We start from the raw sequence: 27,082 nt of genomic DNA on the forward strand, positions 1-27,082 counted from the left end.
TGTGGCCCGTCGCGTCCAGCAAGCTCGGAACATGGCGAGGATTCTGCAAGCTGCCCGCTGACAATCTCGGCACTCAGGTTGGGAGGAATGATGGACAGCGAGGATCCGCAGATGGGAGAATATATTCTCGGTATCACCAGCTAATTCGATCTGAAATAGGGAGCGTACGCCTGCCTGCGGTTAATTAATTCTTGGCGCCATGTACGGATGCACAGAAGCAGCTACGTACTGGTACCGAAATTCGTATTCCAAGGTAAGTACTAGTGCTATCGAAGAAATGATTCGTACCAGATATCATTTGCGGTTAATTAATGCATCTGAACCGTGGATGATCTGTTAAGTAGTGATTCGCAAAAAAAAAAGATCTGTTAAGTAGTGAGGTGATATGGCAAAGAGCAATTTTAACAGGACGCGGCTAGCCAGCACCCGTTTGCTGGCTAGCGTCCGCGGGCACACCATCAAAAAGGTAACTACCCTGCCCAGTTATGTCCCAAAAAGGTACACGTGCCCCCTCCGCAAGCGTGGCCTCACATAAACAGACTCCCCCACGTCCGCTCTCTCTCAACGCAAGGCCACAAAATCACTCAAAAAATCCATTCATCAGTGGCGCTCTGAAGAGATTGTTGGGAAATTTGGGTGGCTTTTCTTCCTGATTTAAAAGCAACTTTAAAAGGACAAAGCATCAGTGGCTCGGTGGGACAGGTCTAGCTGCAACTCTTATAGGTGATCAAAGGAGTTGCTACTGGTAAGCAACTCCGGTGTGTATTTAAGCGAGTTTTGTGTACATCAGAGGCAACAAAGAGAGTTAGGAAAAGGGAAAACAAAGAGAGTTACATGTACATGTAGAAAGATGAGGGCAAATGTACAGCAACACAAAAATGGTTCGGACAGGCAACTCTATGGACACTTTTGTGCGACTTATGCATCAGTCATGTGCAACTTAGAAGCTCCCGAGTTTACAAAAAAGAAAGAAAAGGAGGTCCAGTAGTGCAGGCGCCTTTGGGGTGTCCATGTATGTTTGGGTAATTGATCCTCACCAATCCGGGCCTATCGATCGTACCTTCTGCATAAGAAACAAGACATTAGAATAAAAAATAGGATATTTTGTTACTGTGAGAACACATATTTCAAATCTATGTGAGAGAAACCATTCATTGTTAAGCTAAAGGATGCCAGCTGGGAGGTGATCAGCTTCGTCACTAAGCAGAACCGTCCGTTGGTTGCATCACTCTCCAAGTATCTCTGCTCGCACCAAGTAATCCCGCCCAAAAGAGAAGAGATTCATGACGAACCGCTATGAGAGCAATTTAACTACAGGTGCTCCTTTCTCTGGCCTTCTTTAGCTACATTCTCATTCGTTTGTGGTTGCCTTTTTGTCCGACATCTTGTGAGCTATAGTTGGGTAACTATGTACTACTGAGTACCCACCCACCCTCCCAACCCCTCCATGGTGTTGTGCCCCCTTCCTGCAACGCATGAAGCAAAAGTTAGGAAACACATCATGTCGTTTTTAAAGTTGCATAACATCATCTCTAAGTTGCCTAACATGACTAGCGAGTATCCTAACATCATATTTAAGTTGCCTAATATGACTAGCGAGTATCCCATTGCTATTAGTGGTTGTTGTTTACGCAACTTTCATCTTGTACCAGACAACTAGTGATTGTTATTCAGACAACTCCGTCTTGTACTGCAACGACGGACTAGCCATGATGGGGTGGAAGCCGAGGAGCAAGGAGCTGCTGAAGGTGACCACATAGACATGCCTTGTACCAGAAACTGATGGTGTTGATTATGCTACAACCGAAAATGTTCTGCTTGTTTGGTGGACCTAAAGAAGTTATTTCGGTGTATCAAATTAGTGGATAACAAAATATATACGAAAGTTAGGTGATCTAGGCAAGTAATATTTATATGTAGACAATTTATTCTGTTGGAATAGCAATGTGAAAATTAAATCAATTTGTTGCTAAAAAATATCTCTGGGCAACTTGCACCAGCATCTCTAGCAAATAACTATCATGTGTTGGGCAAGTTTTAAAGTTTAAAGTATTGGGCGAAATAAAACCCAGCACTCTCGGTGGCGGATCTCGAGGCAACTCGCGCAAGCATTTCTAGCAAGTAACTATCATGAGTTGGGCAAGTTTTGAACACTTCCAGCTCAAAATCGTCACCCCACATATGTCGCCGATCTCTGGGCAACTAACTATCATAACTAAGGCAACTTGGCATTACAGTAAGGCAACCTATAACATAATTATTGGTGCGGTGAGCTTATATAGCACAATTAATGTGAAATCTCCCTGATCATATACATAACTCAACACAGAACTACTCTCAAATTTATTGTAGGCAACTATCCGGCATTATGAGGCAAATAATGTGTATATGTAGGCAATTTATTCTATTGGAAATAGCAATGTGAAAATGAAAATCAATTTATTGCTAAAAAATATGTCTGGGCAACTCGCTCCAGCATCTCTAGCAAATAACTATTATGTGTTGGGCAAGTTTTAAAGCTTAAAGTTCTGGGTGAAATAAAACCCAACACTCTCAGGAGCGGATCTCTGGGCAACTTGCGCCAACATTTCTAGCAACTAACTATCATGAGTTGGGCAAGTCTTGAACACTTTATATAGCATAGTGCATATACTAACACAAAAATCAAACCAATGTGAAATTCCCCTGATCAAACACATAATTCAACATAGAACTACTCACAAATCTCCCATAGATACTAGAAAATTTATTGTAGGCAACTTTCTCGCATTATAGGCAAGTTAGTGCAAAGTCGTTGACTAGAAAGAAAGCATACTTTCTGGCTGGAACTCAAATGCATAAAAAAAAGGTACAAAAACTACATTCAGTACATAAAAAAGGTACTATAATCAACCCTCTACTTCCTGGTATATCTCCAATTTAAAAATGCAAAATGTTTTTAACTACTACTCCCTCCGTCCCAAAATGTAAGATCATTTTTGACACTATCGTCGTGTCAAAAGTGGTCTTACATTTTGGAACGGAGCGAGTACAACACTAATCAAATCAACAACCTAGGAGACACGTCATACACATTGGTTATCTATATGTGAGCACCTATGATCCATATTCCAGGCCCCAATGTTCTCCTAAAATACAAGAACAAAACCTATTGGAAATAACAGCTTTTATGCAAATTAAAATAAAATTGTTGCTAAAAAAATCTTGGGGCAACTCGCATCAGTATCGCTAGCTACTACCTATCCCGAGTTGGGCAAGTTTCGGGTGAAACAAACGCAGCTCTCTCAGTGGCGGATCTCTAGGCAACTCACGCCAACATTTATAACAACTAACTATCATGCATTTGGGGAAGTTCTGGACACTTCCGGATCAGCATTGAATCTCGGCATATCATCAACATCACAGAAACACAATCATGAGTGAGAAGTAGAGAGACCATATTCACCTTGACAAGCTTCTGCTTGGCATCATCCATGCCCTGAACATTGTCAAAACCCATCCAGTGCTTCCTGGGCTGGCGACGTTTGTCCGCATTGCACCCAGCCAACATCCGCCTCAAAGAACCACATCAGCAGCAGCAGTGAGTATCACAACCTGAGCAGCGCTGTCAGAATGTTAACCAGGAGCCTCCTGCCGGGTTGTGTAGCAGATCGGTAGTCTACCACACCCTCCCGCATCAGACCCAGCAGGTCGTGTCCACGCCCTCGATCCAACCCACAGCTCTGGGAATGCTGCGCGAGGATCCTTCCTAGGTTGCGTGGCCAGGGAGTTCTGGACTGCAGGGGTCTCGAGGAGCGTGCGAGCAGGGACCCTTCGCCGGTTGGAATCCTCTGGGGCCGGCCGGAGAATTTGTTGTCGTCGTTGGACGAGAAGGGTCCAGATCCGGCGGGGACCTTCAGCCGCGGGATGCATGGACCCGGCCAGAGATCGACGCGGCAGGGCCCAGGACGATGCCGATAAGGAGAGCTGGGATGATTCGCTGCCGGTCTGGGACGGGGCCGCGCCGTGTCGCAGGGGATGATTCGCTGCCGACCGAGGTGCGTCGGCGGAGAAGAAGGTTGGGGGGCTCCAGCGTGGGATTTGACTCGGTGGAGGCGCCAGCGCGAGGCTAGGCCGGTGGAGGCGTGGCGCAGCGGATCTCGCGGATCTAGCCATGGCGGTGATGTACCGTGATGGATGGAGGCGGATCGACGCGCCAGGGGAGGTGGACGGCCGGTGTTGTTTAGAGGCAGGGAAGGGAGTTGGCTGGGGATGGTAGGAAGGTGGGGCCACGTCGGCGGCGATCTGGGGCGGGGGCAGCGTGGGAGGTGGCTGTGGCTGTGGCATGGAGGGAGGTGGTCGGGCGTGGAGGAAGATGCGCTTAGGGGGAGAGAGGTCGTGGGGATTGACCGGTTGAGAGAGGAGTGGGTCGTGACAGAGAGATGCGGTCGTGGATCCGCATTTATTTTCTCCGACCGGCCGACAACTGAGACTCGCGATCAAGATCCTACGGCTGGGAAGGGTGTGTGCTCCGGAACCGTAAAAAGTGCAGCTGCACTAATTAGAATTTGGGATTTTAACATATGCTCCTTCTTACCCCCTCTTTTCACATGGGAAGTAAGAAGGTCTGTATACAGTGCAGCTTGCAAGCTTAATCCTAGCAGTCAAGAGTCAGAAGGGCATAATCCAAGGGGGCTACGAGGTGGCGTGAGAAAGGTAACCATCCTTCGCTGCATAAGTCGGTGCTGCCTGGAATTTCCACTGACAAAGCCAAGTCTCCAGCGGAAGTTTGAATTGCTGAAGGCAACAAGTGGGCTCAGCGAAGAACGTGCGGCAAACAGAAGTTTCGTTCTGTAGAAAAGGAACTTGAAAGGCTCAGAAAGAAAGGAGCTGGCTGGAAAACCACCACATCAATGGAGCGGTAGCACTTCGTTTTCCAATGTGAGCAAATTAGTTGCATCCGCCTCCATCTCCACCCATAGCGTTGCACCACTGCTCAGGAGATATGAACATCTTTTTATGAATGAACTGGAAGAACACCTCCAGCACTGCATATTGCAATACCCATCCATCTTGTGAGCACGCTTTGTTCTTCCCCGTGTCACTCAAGAGAGCTTTTCGAGGGGCTAGGGCTTCTTTTTTTTCTGCGACTATAAATTGCTCTCCGTTCTCCAGCCATGAGCGACTGAGTTGGAGATTGGAACAGACGCAGCAAGGCCAAAATGAGACCCGATCAGATGCTTGTGAACATGCAGAAAATAATGTAATGTAACCAGTAACAATGTCAGAAGCTTGATTAATAAGTAGTAACTTGTAGTACAGTTCATTTCAAACCTGTGCAGAGCAGAATCATTTCGAACCAAATTAAGAGTGTCACTGATACATTCGAAAACAGTAAGTCTAAATTGAAATTTCCAATATTTCTACCTACCACACGAGGCACAGGATAGCCTATGCAATCTTATTCTCTAACTTGCAGTACAGTTCGATCAACAGATCGTCTAAACTAACTGGAGGGCAATCTGGAGCCATTAACTCGTGATGATCCCTTTAAGCACGAGTCACCAGAGTGGTCGAAAACGACAGTGTAGTTCTTGCTGTTGACATCTCTGAAGTAGCATCCATCGGTACCCACATATTTATACACCTGGTGGTTCTCACCGGACCCAGAAGTCACCAAATTCCCCTTCACCCTCATACTACCGCGTGCCGACTGCTCATTCTGCAGAGAGCTGTATGAGAAGCCTTGCTCCCCACCAGAGGCCCTCTTCTCATTGATGCCCAGCTTGACAACCGAAACCAGCGAGTACTCATCACCCACTTCGTCCGAGGTCCCAGAGAAAAGATAGAGTGGGAAGACCTGGTGAACTTCTTCTGAGAGCAGCAGCATGGCGCCGTTCGTGGCGGAAACACCTGAATTGGCGTCGATCGTTTGGTTCACCACTTGCTCACTGCCGCTCTTGCTATACACATTGCTGTTTTTGTAGCTGAATCTCTGGTAGAAAGTTGTCATGACCTTTCCGTGCGACGATTCCACCCACCCGGTGGCGGAGACATGCCGGCTTGCGCTCGTCACGAACCGCCCGTCCAGCCCGCTGAACTGTGAGTCCACATTTGCCGACGAAGCTGCATCATAGCTGATCAAGCTCCCGACTGTCTTCTTGCTCTTGTGATCCAACCACAGATGCAGATTGGCATCAATGTACCACATATCCAATGCATTGGTCACAGCAAACCCAAAATTGTGCTCCTTGCCGTCCATGAGCTTGCCCAAGAATGGCGTGATATCAATGTCATAGGTAGGTAGGTTGAATGAGCCAATGCTGGTGATTGGCCGCCAGAGAAGCGGGTTGACACCACCGGTGTAGATGACAGTGAACGGCCAAACAGCACCGACGACGTGTTCGTCGACTCTAACAATAACCTCCCGAAACGCACCATTGCCAGGAATGCTGGACAAATTGTTGGCCTCAATGTACTCGTTGGGAGGGTTCGTGTACCAGAACTCGTCACTGGAGTGGAACGAAACGAACACCTCAAGGACCGCCCTGTAGGTGTTCGACGGAATGGCGAGCTTCTTTGACTGCACATCGGCCGAATTCTGGATGGCGAACCACTGCCCGTCGTTCAGAGGCAGGCTTCTCGAGATGGGCAGGATCAAATCGGCGTGCGGCGTTGGCGGCGGTGACGGAGTTGTGGAGTGGAAGTGAAGATGGAGGGTGAGGTTGGCGTGGTAGACGCCGGTGTACGTGCTGTCGACGATGTTGCCAAGGTACACCGCGATCTCGCCAGGCTCGGAGAGGAGGGCGGCGTACCTGGTGACGTCGCGGGAGACCGACCAGAGGATGCCGTTGGGGCGCGGCTCGGCGGTGCAGCTGCGCAGGAGCTCGGCGCCGGAGAGCCAGACGCCCAAGATGCGGTCGAACTGGCGGCCGCGGCAGTCGGCGCTCCACTCGAGCACCGCGAGCGCGAGCGACCCGCCCCCGGCGCGCGCGGCGGCGAGGCACTCGGGCGGCGCGTAGGCGGCGGTGGCCGGAGGGCGGCCGTAGGTGTAGCCGAAGGAGCCGGAGAGGAGCAGCGCGGAGCAGGGCCCGACGCTGCCGCGCGGAGGCTGGATCGGGCGGTCCACCTCGAAGAAGGCGGTGGGTGGCTCCGAGGCGTTGACCGGCGAGAGCTGGAGCGACGGAAAGCGGTGTCCGCGCGGCACGGCGACCGCGGCGAGGGGGAGGAGGAGCGCCAGGAGGAGGAGCAGGCAGGAGCTGGTGGTCAGCGACGCCATGGATGGAGCTAGGGAGTGGTGGAGTGGAAGTGGAACTGGTTTAAACAATTAGCACTAAAGCCCAAATCTACCAACCTACCCCTTTTAACAGCCAATCCGACCGATTGGGCCCACATGTCAGGCCCTAGGTGGTGCCACTGTTTCCAGGCCCACATGTCAGACGCTAGGCCATATTGACATTGCATCAGGAAATCACAAGATCAAAGCATATTTTCTTGCATAACAATATAAATTTAAATATATATTCCAAAATAAGCTTCATCAAGAAAAGAAAAAAACAGACTAGCAACAGTGTTCTCTAAAACCCAACTAGGCTGGCATTTGAGGACTAAATTTGTTGGATCATACTTGAAATTGTCTATACTGGCATTGGTAATTGGTGAAAGCCTAATGCGGGCCATAGAGAAAAGATGCCCGAGAAGTTCAACGCCGTGCAAACACGGCTTCATACATACAATCTTGACAGGTTACATCATGTTGGCCGGCTTCGAGGGTGAAATAGCAGCCACAGGCAGTGCAACGTTCAGCCTGCAAGAACAAAGGCATGCATCAGATCTTCACTCAAAACCAAATACATATACTGCCAGTGAGTTAACCTACCACACAACTACAGCTTTGGAAAAATTCCGCATCTTATGAAAATCACAACATCAGCATCATACATTCTTAAAAGGTCCTTACCAATCTACATGTGGCATAAAATAGTTTTTCTCGAATACGCACAAGCATGCGTATCATATATTCATAGAAGAAGAGCCAAGACGGCTGATACAACGCCTTTCGGCAATGTGCCACCCCGAGAGGTTAACACCCACAACCACCATGACAACATCGGCAACTAACACCCTTGCCCAAACTCAAGCCAAACAATGGCGAAAAGTACGGACACAGAGCACACAGGCCGCGTCCCCCGGTATCAAACACCTCATAGCACGACAAATCACCTAACCAAACTAGATCAACGCACTCTCCACCGATGGTGCCTAGAAGATTGGCCAGTAGACAGCGGGAGCTAGTCTGACTCGAAGAAGACGTCGCCGATGAGGCGTCGATGATGGAGTACATAGCGCCCCGGATGCTCATGTCCACAACAACATCCCGCACATGACAGCCCTGCACCCCAAGCCACACCGCCGAGGCGAGCGAGGCAACCCACCAGCCGCGTCCCCGGACGACACCCCAAGCACCTAGGCAGCGCCTCCAAGAAGGGGACGGCGCCGATACGCCGCCGCTGCCTGGCCCGGTGAACCGAGCCTAGAGTTTCCTCCGGTGTCAATAGAGCGGATGGGCATGGCCATGACAACGCCTCCAGGGAGGAGACGGCACCCACGAGCGTCGCCGTTGCCCGCAGTCGTAGCCGCGCCGGATTTCTCCTTGGCCACGCCCATCATCCCCGGAGCTCAGCAAACTGGAAGTGGGAGGCAAAGCTGCCACCTTGGGCCATCACCCTGGAGAAGGGAACCGAATGCCGCCGCGCCACCATCTGCAGACCACCACGCCGCCTAGTAGGCGCGTCCACCGCAGCCCCTGGTCGAGGGAGACCAGCGCCCGCCTCCACCCGCCACATCCCCGCCGCCCTCACGGCCAGGGACATCAGCGCCTCCGCCGGGACGCCGCCGCACATCCGCCGCAACTCCCGACCAGCCACCACAACGCGCCTCCGCTCCGGGGAGAAGAGAGCGAATCCGCCTCAGCCTGGGGCCGCCGCCCCAGCGTAACAGCACCGGACCACCCGCCGACGGCAGCCCCGGCGGTGCCCGCGCAGCCCAGGTGGCCAGATCTGGCCGAGCCAGACCGAGCCAGCCCGGCGGCCGCGCGCAGCCTCCACGCCTCGGCCAGGCGCCAGCGGGAGCAGCAGGCCGCGCCGCCCACCATCGCGCCGTCACGCCCCGCCGCCAGCGTGCCGCCACCGCTCAATGCAGACGCCCGCGCCTGCCGACACCGCACTTGGGGAGGAGATGCCCCCCCGCCGCCGACGCCGACCGGGCTTTGCCCGGCGGCGCAGCCCGGCGGCGGCGAGGAGAGGGCAGGGGAAGGGAGAGCTCGCTTGGCGGCGCTGGGGTTTGCCCTCCCGGTCGCCGCGCGGGAGCGGCACGGGAGGGGATTTCTGTCGTGACTCGGCATAAAATAGTAGAGTAGACAATGTACCAATCTAATTGCTGGCAGTTTATTTAAATTCATTGGACAAAATATGTATATGTATGTGTCACTAAGAATAAAAGTAGACAAACTATTCAGAGAAGAAAAAAGTACACAAACTAGATGAACATAAAATGTGGGTAACCTGTCAATCTATAACATAATTAACCAGCAAAATCTAAATAGGACAAGCAGCCACAAAAGTAAACCGGACAAGTCTGAACACCGGCGCTATAAATATGTTTGTAGCGACCAATGCGAATCAGACCCTCAGTTTCCTCATTTTTTTTTCTTTTGTGTTGAGAGTGCTTTCACACAAACTCTAGACGAACAATTCTTACATGTGATCTCTCACTGGTGGACCTTTGAATAAAACCTAAGATAGCTTCAGCAATCCAAATTAAAGCTTCACAATAATTTCCATCATAAAAAAGAAGGGATAATTGGTTTTATGCCCCTAGTTGGGTCACACTCGGCAGGTTTACCCCTAGTTTCCAAAAACCAGTGGTTTTGCCCAAGCCATTTCGCTTCTCTTATGCTTTTGCCCTTCATCACGATTCCATCCAGTTAGTATCATTTGACTGTGTGTTGACTGCCTGTGGACATTTCCTTGGACCTTTTTACCCCTTCTTCTGCACTCTCTGGCAACACACTGCCAAATGGGACCCATAACTGAGAAAAACATCTCTCTCATCTCACTACCATGTGGGACCAACGATGAACCAAACCAAATAACTAAATAACATTGCCATGTTGTAAACACCACATAAATTTTGCATAACATTTTTGTACAATAATTAACACAACATTGATCAATTAAAACAACAGTAATTAACACAAGAATCATCGGTCCCACATACAACAAACTAAGCAATAGTTCACAATCACTAGTTAAATCCTAGCTAATTACATGGGGTCAAAGATTAGAGGCCGCAGTCCGTAGGAGGATGAGCTCGTCAGAGCCAACAGAGTCGGAGCCGAAGCTCACCAAGTCCTCCTCGTCGGACAAGAGGAGGATGAGCTCGCCGGCGCCATTGGAGTCAGATCCACACGCCTCCTGCGACGGTGGCCATCACGGCCTTGTCCCACCGACGGGCACCAAGGTTGGCCACCAGCCACTGCCATTGCAGCCTCCGCTGGCCTTCCCCTCGCTGACCACCAGTGGGATTCATGGCGCCGCCGCCGCCTATGTTGGCCACCGCCACTGGCCTCTCCCCGCTGGCCACCGATGGAATTCATGGCGCTGCCTCCGCCTAGGTTGCCCACCGATGGGATCCATGGCACCGCCGCCATCGCCGCCTGGGTTGGCCACCGACGGGATCCATGGCTCCACCACCGAAGGGACCCGTGGCTTCGCTGCCGCCGCCTAGGTTGGCCTCCCACCGATGGGATCAGCTACATCGGCCCGCATGCGGGCGCCGGCGTGGCCACCCATGGGGACGTCGGTGTGGCTTGTTGTGTTGTGGCCTGGCTCGAAACCATGGCGGTGGAGCACCGAGGGTGGGGAAAGGGATAGTGGGATAGGATTTGAGAGAGGGGGGATCTGGGACTAGGGTTTGACCGATGGGAGAGAAAGAAAAAGAAATTGGGATTACTTTCTCAGTGATGGGTCCAACCTGGCAGTGTCTGGTGAGAGAGTGAGGAAGCAGGGGCAAAATGGTCGAGCGAAAAGTCCATAGACGGTTAACACAAGGTCAAACAGCACTAACTGGACGGAAACGTGACGAAAGGGCAAAACCATAACAGGAGCAAACAGGCTTGGGCAAAACCGAGGGTTTTCGAAAACTAGGCGCAAAACTGCCGAGTGAGACACAACTAGGGGCATGGAACTAAGACCCTGTTCGGAAGCTCTCCAGCTCCGCGCTCCACCGGCTCCGCATGAGGAGCTAGGCCGAACGCCTCGGCTCCGCGAAGCAAGCTTCTCGGAGCGGAGCCCCATGTAATGCAAATCGGTGGAGCGAGCAAAGTCCAGCTTCGCGAAGCCCAAATCGTGGAGTTGAGCGAAGTCTAGTTGCGTACCGGTTCGATTCATTTATCCCGAGCTGCTGTACAAACCAGCCACCAGCGCCAGCCCATGCAGCATGAAGAGAAGCAGCCACAGCCTTCCGAACGCACGCAGCTCCTCGCGGAAGCTGGAAGCTGGAGAGCTGCCGAACGGAGCCTAATTATCCCCAAAAATAAAGGGATCATAATCTGCAGTTGCCCAAAACTGCACAACTTGATAGGAGAAATTGATTGAAAACATGACCACAGATATAGAGAAATTCATATGCTAATGTTGTGCATCAGACCAATGACACTGCAACAATTACTTTTCCTAAAAATGCACCTACAATCTTTACCTACTAATAAACCAGCGATTGCTTCTGGTCGTACGTCGTCGCCAATTTTGTAGAAAGGTCCCTGTGGTTTTCGATATTCAACCCGCGGTCCTTAAAGTGAGAAAACGTTTCCAGCCCTGATCCGGCCCGCCCAGGCCCGAGTGCCGCCACCCGTAGGCCGCCACCACCAGCGCCCGCAGAGCTCCCAACCCCGAGCTCCTTCTCCCGTGCGCCTTCTCCCCAGCCTTCCTCACGCGTCGTCGGGCGACCGACGCCGCCACCAGCGACCATCCAGGTTACGCCACCGTCCCCTGCCTTCTCTCTTTCCTCTCTCTCTCTAATCTCCTCATCTCTCCTTCTCCCCAGGAGCTCAGCGCCAGCGCCATGGATGCCCAGTCCTCGAGCTCACCTTGGAGGTTCGAACGCCGCCACGGGACCTCCACCGGCCAGATCCGGCGCCTCCCTCCCCGGATTCGCGCGCCCTCCACCTCCTCTACCCGATCTGGCGCCCCACCCACCTCCCCACCACGCCCCGCGCGCCGCTGGCCGCCTCCTGCCCCGTCCCGCCTCAGTGCGCGCCGCCGGGCGCCTTATGCCTCCCAATCCCATCTCCTCCTCACCTGCGGCTTCTTCGCCGTTCACGGCTCCCGAAGCTCGAGCGGGCCGATCTACGCGTCGGTGACCTCGTGGGAGGCAGAGGATGGGATGGTGTGCTGTGCTCGAGAAGAGTGGGCTCGACTAAGGGGATTGGAGGGTGGCGTCGGCGGGCTCGCGGACGGGGATGGAGAGGGCGGTTGCTTGCAAGATCAAGGCTGGGCAGGCCGGAATTGATCTAAAAAAACAGGGTATGATGCAATCAATCTTCTCCAGCTATGTTCATATTCTTCTCTGACCTTGGAAATCTTCAATGTCATCTGCTTTCAAGTTCTGGCCACACAGGAATCCAACATCTATTGTTGGCAGCAGATTAATCTATTTATGATAGTTGATGCAACAGAGGGGTAGGGGCAGATCGTCTTCATCGCATTATGATAGTTGATGCAGCACCATAAAAAAAAAGGCCAACATGGCTCTGTGGTGGTCATGACTGCAACCTAACCGATAGTTGATGCAGCGTAGGATGAGGTGTTCCGATGGTGGTTTAAAGTAGATTGCGATGCCGCCATAATTTGTGCATTGCCCAGTGAAGAACCTAGAGAGGATGGAAATCACATCAACTTACCTATCCGATGTTGTCGAGTTTGTCCTCGGTTCTCAAACTCTCCACTGGCATGTAACCTATCCTGAAATTCATTTAATGAATCGACAAATTATCTTCATACCTTGCGTCGTGTCAAGATAAAATTTATTATGTAGATTCCATCCATGAGTGTACTTCTCTAGATCCTTGACATCATTTCCCTAATGCACTGTGAACTGGTTTCAAGCAAGTTATTATGGAGGATTTAGCTACACATTTTGGTCTAAGATGAGGTCACTAACTTGTCCTTCTCTAAGCTTTGAAAACCTGGGAGTTTCTGACTGCTAAATTAGACTACTGTCCTGCAAAGTAGATCAGCTATTTGACCATAAAAGTTAGTTCAATTTAGTTATTCCAGCCGGCTAGCTAATGTGGTTGTTGCAAATAGCAATAGCAGGAGCACATACCATGTTTCTTTGATAGTGGGTTTTCACGCTTAAGCAGCAAAAAATATATGTGTTCTATCTCTAGATGTTGTATCAGGTAGAACTACTGACAAGGAACAAAATAGAACATCAGTCACGTATAATTGCGAAGAAGAGTAAGCCAGTGCAGATTGAGGCCATACAACAATGGCTTAGCCGGGTTCAAGTTAGCTCAATTGTTCCGACATGCGATTTTTTTTCCTCTCGTGTTTATTCTTGTGACATTTTACAGAAATATAAATAGCATGCAAGCAATCAGGTTGATCAGAGCCAGACAGTTCACTACAGTAAGCAATGCAATGTAAGAGCATATGTTGTCATTAAAATTCCATTCAAGAAGAATTTCATATGTGTGTGTTAATTGGTTTGGTGCATTTATTGATAAATGATTTATCGGCCATCTACCAATAAATCGGTCTGGCTCCTCAAGGCAAAAACCTCAAAATTTATGACAAAATTCATCCTTATGCTGGATTACAAGCACTTATGTTGTGTACATTTCCGTGGACAAAAGGATCAGTCGGTTGGTTATGAGTTTTGTGCTTGGTAATTTTTCAGATCGTGGCAGATTGTTATCGCTAGCAAGGACTCACTGATCTCTGATGTGGCTCTCAATGGTGATGCGATGCAAAATGGACAAATCCATCATCGTTAGTCTGCTGCTGTTGGCTTCTTCTGAGCTACTAATATCAGGTTGTTTTGTTTCTGTTGAGCAGTTTAAGCTTCAAGGTTGCAACTGAAATGTGATCAATTGTGGTTGTTCTCAACTTCTCATTCAGCTCATCCTGATAATGTGGCTAGAGAACTGTATATCAGTTTATTAAGTTGGCTTCCTATCCGTTATGTAGTTTATGTGTGAATCCTGCAAGTCGTCATGTTCAATTGTGGTTGTCATGTCGAATTCGTCCTGATCATACTGAGCGCAAACTGTAGGGTTAGCTGTGTTTGATGTTGAATCGCTGATGATCACATTGTCGGAAAATTATTCCTGGTTTCCTTTCTATTAGTCAGTTTTAAGTGCGAGTGGTACAAGTCATATTATTTGATTGTTGTTCTCTTATCGAATCCGTCCCAAGCATATTATCCACAAACTATATTTCTGTTCAATATGTCAAACTTATTTCGGTGACTATTTTGTTAATGTTCAAATCAGCTACATTAAAACTAAAATCATATGGGAATCAGAGCGATTTACAAGGACCCTTTGGGGAGATACTTTGCAAATGTGGAACAGGAATAAAGCATGTTAGTTACATGGCGGAGATGGGATACTTAGTTGATCTGAACCATTTTGCAGTTCACTTTTAATCTGAAAATTGTACCTGATACTGATCATGACTTCTTTAGGTTCTGAGGGCTTAGATTGAAAACACCATGACAATTTTTTGTATCGCAGTGGGGTTGGCTGCTGTATTATGGAAGATTTGGAGATTTATGAATGAGGCCTGTTTTGAGAATAAAAGCGGTGTCTGATACTTTTGTTCTGATTCATGTGGTTTGTTATTTGGTTAAACTCATGGTCAATTTTGCAGATTAGCGCTGATTTGGGGAGTAAAGCTCTTCGAGCAAGTGACAAAAATCAAGTCTTCTGAGCATCTCAAAGATGGCGACCTGAAGTCGTTTGACTGGCAGCTTAAAAGCAATTAAAGTGCACAGAGAAATCAAACTTTTAAAGCCACTCTTGCCATTTGTGGACTGTTCCTGCTTGTTGGTGACTGCTTTTGCGAGTATGTTCACTCTCATCTACTCCCTTCGTTCCAAAATAGATGAGTCTACTTTGTATTAACTTTAGTACAAAGTTACAAAGTTGAGTCATCTATTTTGGAACGGAGGGAGTAGCAATGAAATATTTTGTCTCTGTTGCGCAGCCGCTGAAAGGGCAAACTCCAGATCCTAGATATCTATGGGTTTTGGGTGCCCTCTGGGGTTACCTGAATGTTCCTATTTCTGTTTCTTCTTCCCTTCTTAGTTTTCTTTATGATGTAGATGAACAATTGGTTTGTGTTAATAGAATTCAGAGAGGAGGCTCTCTTTTAGAAAATCTAATGAGGGGAGACTGAATGACCGAGTGTAGATGACACTGACCAAGTTTAGTAGTATGTGATCCTACATGTCGCTCCATTAATTCTTCTAGATAATTCCTGTATGCTTAACTGTTTCCTCATTCAGTCCAATAACGATGACAGATCCAAGGTGGTATCCTTTGTAGCTGAAGGAGAAGATGTATGCAAGGGTGTATTCCATATACTGTTATATCTTTGTGTCATTATAACATATATATTCCTTCAGTGCTTAAAATGATCTCATTGCCAGTATGTTTACGACGAAGATGGATACTCTCACTGTATTGCATAATTGATATTCAGCACTAAGTGCTATCCGGTGCTTATCACACACATACATGAGTAGTCAAGTGTACCTTTACATAGTAGCAAGTATTTTTGGTAATCACTACTGGTTTATGTCTTGTGAATCAAAATATCAGATAATATCAAATACCTGTCTAAAAAAATGTCTCGTGAATCAAATATCAGACCAGGATTGAGCAGACAATATCAAGTTTGATGAGACAACAATCCACACGAAGCAACAACCGAAGATGACAAGGGGACTTTACCGAGTAGGCATACGTGCTGACACCAACGCGGCATGGAGGAGCGACACGGGAGGCTAGAAGAAAAGGTTGGGGTAGAGCTCGCATGGCAAACACGTTGACGCACAACATGGTTGCTCAGGCGATGTCGAGCCAGAGGTTGATCAAATAGAGTGGGGATTTGCGCTCGTCCACGCCAATACGGTGTCGTTATTGGGTTAAATGCGTGTGCTATTTTCTTTTCCCGTTACAACGCACTGTATGTTTACTAGCAATATTTTTTTAAGAAAAAAGGATAAACTCTTCCCAAGAAAACAACCAACTATCTGTAGAAAAATTCAACATAGTAAAATGGTCAAAAATGTTCAGAGTTTTACATATGTTTACACTTTTAAAATGGTTAAAAATTCCCAAAAAAGTTTCGTTTGTTCTTAAAAATATTTTCATTTTAAAATGTACAAAACTTAAAATAATCAAAATTTCTTTTTCAAACAAAAGACATCTGTTCAATTTTTTCCAATTTTTGTATAAACGTTAGCTTTCCTTAAACGTGTCCCAATTTTTGTGAATTTTATTGAAAATAAGGAAATATTTGTAGTTTCCTGAAAAGTAAAAAATAAAACTGATGGGAAACTATTCCATCCAAAACTACTCTTCCATCAGACGAAGAATGCAAAATTGCAAAGTTGCTTTCATGTCCAAACCTCATGCTACAAAAAGCAATAATCAGTGTAACCTTTTTTTAGGGTAGTATAACCTTATTATTGATGTTTATTACAATTGAATATAAATAATGGTGCATAAAGCAGATTGCACGCATTTTTTCGCCCGGTGCATCGCACGGGCATTTGTACTAGTTCTTTATAATCCCTAAATGTTCCTTACATCACCTAGAAAATTATCTCTACGACACAAGAATAAAAGCAAATGATACTTAGGACAGGACAACATACATAAATAAATAATTGAAAGCATACGAGGATAACACTGACCTCAGAAGTGAAGGTGCTCTCTGAAGACAACAGACTTCCAGTGTAAGTACCAACAGATGTGGAATTTCTCATCCCAAAATCAATGTAAGTCTTGGTAACCGGATTATATAGTCTTAGTGATCCTGGTGCAGAGAGAACTATCTTCCCGTCATTTAGAATTTCCAAGGGTTGAGCAAAGAGATTTTCAGGTTGGAAATCTAAGCTGTAGCTTTTATTCCAGAGACATTTCTCACTATCCATCAAAAACCACAAGTCCAAAGAGCAACCTTCAGGATTGTGTGCCATAACTAAGAACCCATCCAAATTTACCGGTGATAGCTCCAAGTATAGACTAAAGTAACCGCACCTGCCATTGCTGTCCTTAACAAAGCTGCGCACTGGCTTTGGTCCTTGGACAATCCCCATCCACTCCTCTGTCTCAAGGTTGAACAAAGCCATGCTACCCGGTTTGACACGGACCCCAGAAAACGTAAAACGTTTGTATAGAAAATCCAACAAGAAATAAACGACTCCTTTGACAACAATACTTCTGTTACGGTTACTTGTGACAGGGGGCGGAGGGCCCTGTTTGCCCCTCCATCTTGCATTGCGACCATCATCAAGGGTGATGACCTCACAGAGCATCGGGCTGGACTCATGATCAGAATTATCGATGCTAACACAGCGTAGGGCCTTGTATTCTCCCGTGGTGACAACCTGTCCCAAGTCAAATGATTCTGGAAAGAAATGTTGCACATGTGCATGCTCCTTTGCGCGGCAACTGGGCAATGCAAAAGTATCGCCCGTGACAGGGTTGATCACATGGCGGCCCTTATGTCCGGTGACACAAATAAGGTCCAGCCGGCGTGTGCGCACCATCCTGGCATTCTTCATGGTGGTGGCTATCCGCTTAACAACATGGCCAGACAAGTCCATAATGTTAATGGTGCCTCTTTCAAACATCTCACAGTTACATGTGACGATTAGTGGCTCGGGGTGATGGGACTTGTGCGCTGCAACGAAGAGCGGATCCGAGAGGAGGGACCTCCAGGATGGGCAGACTGCTCGGAAGAGGCATAGCGTCTTCGCCGGGAGGCGCACGAGGATGTGGTGCAGCATGTCTTCAGGCAGCACGGCATCGTTGGAGGCGGCAATGGTCACCTTTGGCGGCATCACTGAGGCGTCAGACTCTGTCTGCAACAACAGCAGGGGAGTACGCTTATCATTTTCTCAGTAATCAGGCGACCAAGAATACCCAAATATGCACAATAGAAACAACAGGTACGCATCAAGTGGGTATTTCCTTTCGATTTTCATTGTGCTGTACTATTCACCAATCTCGTGTCTCGGAAACGTATTGCCCTACGAAATTAGTATGTGTCGTTGCAAACTTCTAGGGTTCCCGAAGCTAATTAAAACCTAGACTAGATCCAAGCCAGCGAATCATCCGCTTGGTGACGTCTCAGAGATGGGGCTTGAGCGTAGATAAGGTATGGCCGGGCGGGGAGGGAGGGGTCGTTACCACGGAGGCGAAGGCTGGTGAGGTGCGCAGGCGTGCGGCCGGAACGGATGGACGGCGACGAGATCGGAGGTGGCGAACGGAACTGGCTTCACCGAGTCGACTAACGCGGTAGGCGACGCTGGTGAGGGGTGCAGGCGTGCGGCCGGAGCTGGTGGGCGGCGACGAGGCCGGAGGCGGCGACTGGCGAGCAGAGAGGGGAGAGTGCCCACCGCCTTCGCCGGCCGAGTAGACTGTGTTACTTAATTTGGGCCGACCTAACTGGGCCTTTGGTTTGGTTTGCATCCTTGGGCTCTGCATTAGATTTGCTTTTTGCGAGGAAGCTCTGTATTATTAGATTTGCTTTGTGCACACGCAATATAGAAAATTTTTGGGCTTGGAGTGCTGAACGACCGGGCGTCTTCTCAGTTAAGTCCGCATATCAAATGGTGCTGAACACCAAATACCAGAGAGAGAATTGGATAGATGAAAATGCCGGGGCTTCGGATATGACTTCTCAAGTGAAAGCATGGACCTCATTGTGGCATACTAAGGTTCCATCGAAACAGAAATTTTTTGCATGGCGTTTAGTCCAGCATTCAGTGCCTACGGCGGATGTTCTACACCACCGTAATATGTCTCAGTCTCCTTTATGTGCGTTGTGTGGAGCCCCGGACTCATGGAGGCACGCATTGTTGGATTGCACCATGTCGAGGTGCATTTGGGCTTTATTAGATGAGCATGTGATGGAACAGATGAGCATGAACAGCGATGTTAACGCGGAGAACTAGCTTTTCGCTATGCACGAGGTTCTTGATCACGCAGGTTTTGTGAAGCTAATCATATCACTTTGGGCCGTGTGGCGAGCAAGGAGAAAGGCGATCTACGAAGATATATTCACTAGCCCAATGTCTACTCACCAGTTCATTGTCTCGTACCTGAATGATCTCAAGAGTGTTGAAACATCGGGAAGGACGGCAACTGCCCAACCTACTTCTAGGCCAACACAGTTGCTTCGCCCTCCGGCGAGTCTAGCAAAGATTAATGTTGATGTGGTGAAAAGAGGTAATCAGGTAAGGGGTGTTGTAGCTACAGTATGCCGGGATCAGAATGGTCTCTTTTTGGGGGCCTCGGCGATCGGTTTCAGCGGAATTGGTGATCCCACGACACTGGAGGCGATGGCAGTTCGAGAGGCTCTGGCTCTAGCTCAAGATCTTCATGAACAAAAAATACATGTGGCTTCTGATTGCAAGGTGGTGGTGGACGACATCAAGCAACAGAGTTTGGCAAGCTATGGTGCGATAATATATGAAATAATAGAGTCTAGTAGGTCTTTTACTATTTGTAACTTTGTCAATGAGTTTAGGAGCTCGAATTTCGAGGCTCACAATCTCGTGAAGCACGCTCTGAAGTTAGGGGTGGGCCGCCATGTTTGGTTAGGGCACCCCAGAAATCTTTCTTTCGTCCCTGTAAACGTTGCGACGTCTTAATAAAGCTTCGTGGGTTTGTCTCAAAAAAAAGTTTTCAACATGGGCCTCCAACTTTTTCACAAAAGAAAAACGAGGCCTCGTTTTTCAGTTCTCATGGTCTATATGTCGTCTTGTGCGTCCTCAGAGAGAGAAAAACTGTTGTCTTCGTTCACTATCTAGTTATATTTTTTTTGGAAGGTAAAGGGAGTTTTATTGCAAGATTATAGAGTTACAATCTTGAGGCCACAAATCCTCAATACACGATGGTACTGAGCCCAACCACACAGCAGTAGTTCGTTCCGTGCGGCTATAATGGGCCAGTCGATCGGTAACTCTATTCTGAGAACGGTTAATCTTCAGAGGAAAAAACTCCCTGGTACCTAACAAGTCCTTGATCTCCAACACAAGGTGGCCATAAGCTGATCTACAAAGTGCATTATTGGACAAGCTTGATAAAGCTTTAGAGGAATCCGACTGCACAACCACCGGGAGGTCCGAATGTTGTATAGCTAGTGCCATGCCTTGCATTAACACGTGTAGTTCCGCCTCTAGCGAATCATTGCAGTGGAAGATAAAACGATAGGCTGCAAAAAGGATTGCTCCATCACAGTTTCTTAGAACCATACCAACAGCCACAGAGCCGTCGTCCTTTTGGAGTGATCCATCAATAGAAAGGGCCACCGTCCCAGCTGCAGGCGCCGGCCATGGAATTTTGGGAGGTCGGTCAACTCTCGCCTTGGGTGAAGCCTCTAGGGTAAGCATCTTGCCTTCTATAATTTCATCAGTTGAGTACCTCCCAGCCAATTTGATCGACTTGTAATAACTGTCCAAGTACTCAACATTAGCGAGCGCTGGCGTACTCTCTTTCCCATGTATCAAATCATTAAACATCTGCCAAATCCTCCACACCAACATACTGTATTTGGCTGAACATGTGATTATAGAATCAGCACAAGCCCATAATCCATTCCTTTCCAATTCATAATCTCAACATCATACCAGACTGAGGTTGCTCTCGAAAATGAATACATATTTTTTTCTAGGGGTCTTTGTTGCCCATTTTGTCTGAGGAGTTGCCATTACGATGGAACATGCATACTGGAGTACTCCCTTCGTTTCATGAAGTTTTTAGCTTGTCCTAACTCAAAATCCTTTAAGTTTGACCGAGTATACAGAAAAATATGCTAATATCTACAACCAGATTATACATAGCATGAAAGTACTCCCTCCATCTCAAAATAAATGTCTCAAGTACAAAGTTGAGACACTTATTTTAAAACGGAGGGAGTATATTATATGAAGAATACAGTCATAATAATTTGATGGTGTAGGCATTGGCATGTTTTTCTATAGACTTAGTCAAACTTAAAAAAGTTTAACTTAGGGCAAACCGGATACTTCATGTATTTTGGAACGGAGGAGTATGAGGCTAATTGCACTACTAGGAAAAGGGCTATAGATGGAAATGACATTAATGGCACACCAGAACATGTGGTGTACTAATGGCGCACCATGTGTTGGTGCGTCATTAGTGTCCAAATACTAATGGCGCACCACATCCACGGTGCGCCACTAGTAAATTATTTTCAATTTTTTTTCAAATTTTTTTATTTATTTTTTCAAAACTAGTAATGGCGCATCAGTGGACAGTGTGCCATTACTAGTTAAAAAACTAGTAATGGCGCACTGTCAACTGGTGCATCATTACTAAGTTTTTTTAAAAAAATTCAGAATTTGTTTTATTGTTTTTTCAAAACTAGTATGGCGCACCACACCCACGGTGCGCCATTACTAACTTGGCCCAAAACATACCGAATGCACCCCCTCCTCCCTGTGGACCGCCTTTTCAGTTTTTTAAAAGATAAAAGAAAATGATGGAAATGTAAAAAAATAAAAGAAAGTAAGTTTCCTATGTGATATGTGGTCTAGTTGTTGGGAAAATTTACAAATATGAATTTTGACTTTATTTGCAAAATCTCTCTGAAATTTGTAAAATGGGCATAACTTTTGCATATGAACTCGGATTAAAAAGTTTTTTATATGAAAAATCATCTACTCGAAAAGTTACATCCGAATTTAACAGGGGGATCCCGTTAAACATTTTCAAAATCCCCAAAATCCTAACAGAAAAAAAGTTACGGGGCTTTTAAGATCCGGAGGCAAAAAAAATTCAAAAAATTTCAAACTTACTAGTGGCGCACCGTATGCTAGGTGCGCCACTAGTAACAGAAAAAAACTTGGTTTAAAAAAAATTGAATTATTTTTCAAAATATGATACGTAATATGACCGGGAAGTTTGAAATATTTTTTCAAAATTTCATCATACTCATGAATATGAACAAAGTCCTAGACATCAGCAAGGTTTAATAGGATTGATATGATAGATATATCAACAAGTGTCTGTGAAGTGAGGTGGTGTTGGGGTTGGATAGAACTATGAAGTTAAGCGTGCTTGGGCTGAAGTAGTGTGAGGATGGGTGACATTTCGGAAAGTTTGACCACAAAGTGTGATTTGACTTGAGATTAAGCATATTGACTTGAGATTAAGCTATAGTGACCCGAGATTAAGAAAAAAAAATCATTTTAAAAAAAATGAAAAAAAATATTACTAATGGCGCACTACTGGTGTGCCATTAGTATCTGGTATACTAATGGCGCACCAGTGATGCGCCATTAGTAAAAAATACTAGTGGCATCATTAGTAAAAAATACTAGTGGCGCCATTAGTAAAGAATAATAGTAGTGCGCCATTAGTAGGCAAAACTGATGCGTCATTAGTAGGCCTTTTCCTAATAATGTTGATTTAATGCAACATTTGACAAGGCAACAATTGGTAATTAAAATCAAAAGTTACCAAGATTCAAAAACTTATCTTGGCAACTTTTGTGAGCTTGGCCAAAATGGAAAACGGTAACCAATCAATCACTAGCTAATATTTAACATTTGCCAAATTTTGACATGGCAATTTTTGGCATCAAACCAATCATGCTCTATTATAGCTACGATGCTAGGTGGTTAGAGAAGTGCTGAGAAAACAAATCAATTTTAAGCACGAGTGCATATCTGTGGAGTGCAAGTGATTATTTAGACACCTCGACAATACAAATTTATGGGTTCAATTTATGGGTGACCTTTCGGAAAGTTTGACCATAGAGTGTGATTTGACCTGAGATTAAGCATATTGACTCGAGATTAAGCCATAGTGACCCAAGATTAAGAAAAAAATAAAAAAATTATTTTTTAAAAAAAAAATTGAAAAAAAATATTACTACTGGTGCGCCATTAGTATCTGGTATACTAATGGGCACCAGTGGTGCGCCATTAGTAAAAAATACTAGTGGCGCCATTAGTAAAGAATAATAGTAGTGCGCCATTAGTAGGCAAAACTGATGCGCCATTAGTAGGCCTTTTTCTAGTAGTGTTGATTTAATGCAACATTTGACAAGGCAACATTTGGTAATTAAAATCAAAAGTTACCAAGATTCAGAAACTTATCTTGGCAACTTTTGTGAGCTTGGCCAAAATGGAAAACGATAACCAACCAATCACTAGCTAATATTTAACATTTGCCAAATTTTGACATGGCAATTTTTGGCATCAAACCAATCATGCTCTATTATAGCCAACTACGATGCTAGGTGGTTAGAGAAGTGCTGAGAAAACAAATCAATTTTAAGCACAAGTGCATATCTGTGGAGTGCAAGTGATTATTTAGAAACCTCAACAATACAAATTTATGGGTTCAATTTTTCTTCATAAAAATTTTCGGATTCTGTCCTGTTTTTGTGGAACAATTTTCTGTCAAAAGCAAAAAAACTGGCCATTTAAATTGCGCATTTTTTTTCAACAGCAAGCTACATTATTTAGACAGAGAAGTAGAGAACCCAAAAGACCGAGTTGGCAATATTGTCTTTAGCTCATCCGAAAAAGGAAAAATCTCATTCCTGTGCCATCAACCCTATTGCAAATCTTGACTGGGATGCTGAATGCTCATGGTACGAGCAGGGAAAAAGGAAACCAGTCTCTTTATACTTCTCCGGTTGATAAGTTCAGAAATATTTGATTGCATCTATTTCAATGCGAACTACATATGGATGTATAGTCATATTTCAGAGTGTAGATTCATTCATTTTTGCCCCGTATGTAGTCTATATTGGAATCTCTAAAAGACTTGTATGTATTTCGGAACAGAGGGAGTAGTTGGAATATTTTGAAACCCAAGCGCCACTTTTATTGATTTATATACATTCCAGAAGAGAAAGTTGTCTTGTACTAGAAGACTTACAAAGTGGGATGCTTGCAGAGATAATTTCAAACAAATTTCTTACCTAGTACATGAACGATAATCTAACCTAACAATCTCGAGTGGAGAGACAAAGTAAACTGAACGATAGATAATTCAGTTGCACACCTTCCCAGTTAAAGTTTCAGCAACCTTTTCCTAGCTGGTTGATTTTTATTGGAGGAAAATTTGACACCACTAGACGGCGATCCCTTTGAGCAAGAATCACCAGAGTTGTCAGAAATTATAGTGTAATTCTTGCTGCTCACATCCCTGAAGTAGCATCCATCAGTACCCATATATTTGTACACCTGATGTGTCTGCCCCAAACCACTAACCACCAAATTCTTCTTCACCTTCATTGTGCCGCGTGCTGACTGTGCATTCCGCAAAGAGCGGTACGAGAACCCTAGCTTCCCACCCGAAACACTCTTCTCGTTGATGCCCAATTTGACAAGCGAAATCAATGAGTACTCATCACCCACCTGGTCTGATGTTCCAGTGTAGACATACAGCGGAAACACCTTGTGAACCTCCTCTGAGAGAAGAACAGCAGAAGTATCCTTGACAAAAACACCAGACTTTGCATCAATCGTTTGGTTCACCACTTGCACAGTGCCATTGCTCCTATATACATTGCTGTTAACATAGCTAAATCTCTGGTAGAAAGTTGTGGTCACCTCCCCGTATGATGATTTCACCGACCCGGTTGCGGAGACATGCCGGCTTGCGCCCGTGACGAACTTACCATCCAGCCCACTGAACCCATAGTCCAAATTCAGTGCCAGTGCCGGTGCATCATAGCTGATCAAGCTCCCGACTGTTTTCTTGCTCTTGTGATCCAGCCACAGATGTAAATTGGCATCGATGTACCACACATCCAATGCATTGGTGACAGCAAACCCAAAATTATGCTCCTTGCCGTCCAGGAGCTTGCCCAAGAATGGCGTGATATCAATGTCATAGGTAGGCAGATTGAATGAGCCAATGCCGGTGATTGGCCGCCAGAGAAGTGGGTTGATGCCGCCGGTGTAGATGACAGTGAACGGCCAAACAGCACCGACGATATGGTCATCTACTTTAACAATAACCTCCCGAAACGCACCATTGCCAGAAACGCTGGACAAATTGTTGGCCTGAATGTACTCATTGGGAGGGTTCGTGTACCAGAACTCATCGCTGGAGTGGAAGGAAACGGATACCTCAAGGACCGCCCGGTAGGTGTTCGACGGAATGGAGAGGCTCTTGGACTGCACGTCGGTGGCGTTCTGGACGGCGAACCACTGCCCGTCGTTCAGAGGCAAGCTTCTCGAGATGGGCACGATCAGATCGGCGTGCTGCGTGAGCGGCGGCGGCGCAGGGTGGAAGTAGAGGTGGAGCGTGAGGTTGACGTGGTAGACGCCCGTGTAGGTCTTGTCGACGAGGTTGCCAAGGTACACCGCGACCTCGCCGGGCTCATTGAGAAGGGCCGCGTACCTGGTGACGTCGCGGGAGACGGACCAGACGATGCCGGTGGCGCGCGGCTCGGCGGTGCAGCTGCGGAGGAGCTCGGCGCCGGAGAGCCAGACGCCGAAGATGCGGTCGAACTGGCGGCCGCGGCAGTCGGCGGCCCACTCGAGCACGGCGAGCGCGAGCGAGGCGCCCCGGGCGCGCGCGGCGGCGAGGCACTCGGGCGGCGCGTAGGCGGCGGTGACCGGGGGCCTGCCGTAGGTCTCGCCGAAGGAGTGGGAGAGGAGCAGCGCGGAGCAGGGCCCGGCGCTGCCGAGCGGCGGGCGGATCGGGCGGTCCACCTCGAAGAAGGTGGTCGGCGGCGCCGACGCGTTGAGCGAGGCGAGGTGGCGGGACGGGACGCGGTGCCTGTGCGGCGCGGCGGCCGCGGCGAACGGGAGGAGGAGAAGCGCGATGAGGAGGAGGAGGAGGCGGCGGCGGTGGCCGGAGGCGGCCGCGGCCGGCGACGCCATGGCTGGGCTGGAGAGCGGGGAGCACGAGATGCGGGGGCGGTGGGAGTGGAGCCGGACAAGTAAACCTGGGGGTTTAATCGAGGTGAAAGGTCGCGTATAATAGAAGAGGTTGTTGTCGTTGTTACGCCGTAATCTAGGCGATTTGGGTACGAGGCGGGCCCGCCAAGGGGTTTGGTGTGGATTTTTATGTTTGATGAGTCGCGTAAGTTACAATAATTATGTGTTGCGTGCGCGTGTCCAGCGTGGAAACGTGAACCTAGTACTTCATCTGGGTCTGGATTCTGGATGCTCCGCTGTGTGTGTGCACGTGCTGGTGATGATGAGCCTACTGCGTCCGGATCCGGATTTGCGGCAATTTTTGCAAGTAATTGCAGGTGTAAAATATTACTATTGCAAGTATTATTTTACCGAAATCCACAAGCGATTTTCTTAATGATCACAGCGCTAAATGTAATAAAGATGATCATACTATCCCCCCCCCCCAAAAAAGATGATCATAGTTTCAAAAAAAAGATGATCATATTTTGATCATGTTTTTTGTAGTAGAATTTTAGCTTTCCTAGAATATGCAACATGTTTTGTCTCGCTTTTCTAGTGCAGAAACTTGTCCGACATGATCACTGCGATTAACATGCAACACAGTCAACACACATACAGCATAACCACACGATCAATGCTTTATATTTCACCACACATACAGCATAATCAACATATACACATATTTTGGGGACTTCTTTTCTGATTTTTTGCCGGAATTGAAACGAGCAATTCATACCGGTTTTCAGTTACCAGAGGGACAATGAAAAAGAGGACAAAAAGGTGATTTTACTGCTGCAATTCATACTACATATCTGAGGACAGTGAGCAGAGGGACATAAAATCAGGAACACAACACACTCAATTGCTACATGCTTTTATGAAGCTA

The 27,082-nt window shown here is 47.2% G+C and overlaps 3 protein-coding genes and 2 long non-coding RNA genes across 7 annotated transcripts; 1 reads left to right on the forward strand and 4 right to left on the reverse strand.

The window, feature by feature from the left end:
• Nucleotides 1–722: 722 nt before the first annotated feature.
• Nucleotides 723–4,611, reverse strand: LOC119267507. Its single transcript, XR_005132466.1, has 2 exons — nucleotides 3,446–4,611; nucleotides 723–1,466 (listed from the first exon to the last, which is right to left on the reverse strand). It is a non-coding gene; the product is annotated as an uncharacterized LOC119267507 (long non-coding RNA).
• Nucleotides 4,612–5,275: 664 nt separating this feature from the next.
• Nucleotides 5,276–7,296, reverse strand: LOC119267509 (peptide-N4-(N-acetyl-beta-glucosaminyl)asparagine amidase A-like). Its single transcript, XM_037548898.1, has one exon. The coding sequence runs from the start codon at nucleotides 7,256–7,258 to the stop codon at nucleotides 5,486–5,488; it is 1,773 nt and encodes a 590-aa protein (XP_037404795.1). The 5' UTR covers nucleotides 7,259–7,296; the 3' UTR covers nucleotides 5,276–5,485.
• A 214-nt stretch (nucleotides 7,297–7,510) lies between these two features.
• Nucleotides 7,511–18,678, reverse strand: LOC119267510 (F-box protein At3g07870-like). Its single transcript, XM_037548899.1, has 4 exons — nucleotides 18,470–18,678; nucleotides 16,969–18,141; nucleotides 11,417–11,558; nucleotides 7,511–7,786 (listed from the first exon to the last, which is right to left on the reverse strand). Exons 2-3 carry the CDS (start codon nucleotides 18,118–18,120, stop codon nucleotides 11,430–11,432), a joined length of 1,281 nt encoding a protein of 426 aa, XP_037404796.1. The 5' UTR covers nucleotides 18,121–18,141; nucleotides 18,470–18,678; the 3' UTR covers nucleotides 7,511–7,786; nucleotides 11,417–11,429.
• Nucleotides 11,869–15,429, forward strand: LOC119267511. 3 transcript variants are annotated; one of them, XR_005132469.1, is made up of 4 exons: nucleotides 11,869–12,013; nucleotides 12,085–12,563; nucleotides 13,942–14,076; nucleotides 14,916–15,429. It is a non-coding gene; the product is annotated as an uncharacterized LOC119267511 (long non-coding RNA). The 3 variants fall into 3 exon arrangements; XR_005132468.1 differs by adding an exon at nucleotides 13,616–13,684 and having other exon boundaries at nucleotides 11,908–12,563; XR_005132467.1 differs by having other exon boundaries at nucleotides 11,927–12,563.
• Nucleotides 18,679–24,120: 5,442 nt separating the features above from the next.
• On the reverse strand, nucleotides 24,121–26,197 carry LOC119267508 (peptide-N4-(N-acetyl-beta-glucosaminyl)asparagine amidase A-like). The gene has a single exon (XM_037548897.1). The coding sequence runs from the start codon at nucleotides 26,155–26,157 to the stop codon at nucleotides 24,334–24,336; it is 1,824 nt and encodes a 607-aa protein (XP_037404794.1). The 5' UTR covers nucleotides 26,158–26,197; the 3' UTR covers nucleotides 24,121–24,333.
• Nucleotides 26,198–27,082: the final 885 nt, after the last annotated feature.

The sequence above is a fragment of the Triticum dicoccoides genome, chromosome 3A (genome assembly GCF_002162155.2).
Source record: "Triticum dicoccoides isolate Atlit2015 ecotype Zavitan chromosome 3A, WEW_v2.0, whole genome shotgun sequence".
NCBI lineage: Eukaryota > Viridiplantae > Streptophyta > Magnoliopsida > Poales > Poaceae > Triticum > Triticum dicoccoides.

Coding starts and splice junctions, on each gene's coding strand:
- LOC119267508 (XM_037548897.1), bottom strand. CDS start 26,157: ATGGCGTCGCCGGCCGCGGCCGCCTCCGGCCACCGCCGCCGCCTCCTC.
- LOC119267509 (XM_037548898.1), bottom strand. CDS start 7,258: ATGGCGTCGCTGACCACCAGCTCCTGCCTGCTCCTCCTCCTGGCGCTC.
- LOC119267510 (XM_037548899.1), bottom strand. CDS start 18,120: ATGCCGCCAAAGGTGACCATTGCCGCCTCCAACGATGCCGTGCTGCCT. Junction 11,559..16,968: donor AGAGCACCTTCACTTCTGAG/GTCAGTGTTATC, acceptor GGGGATAATTAG/GCTCCGTTCGGCAGCTCTCC.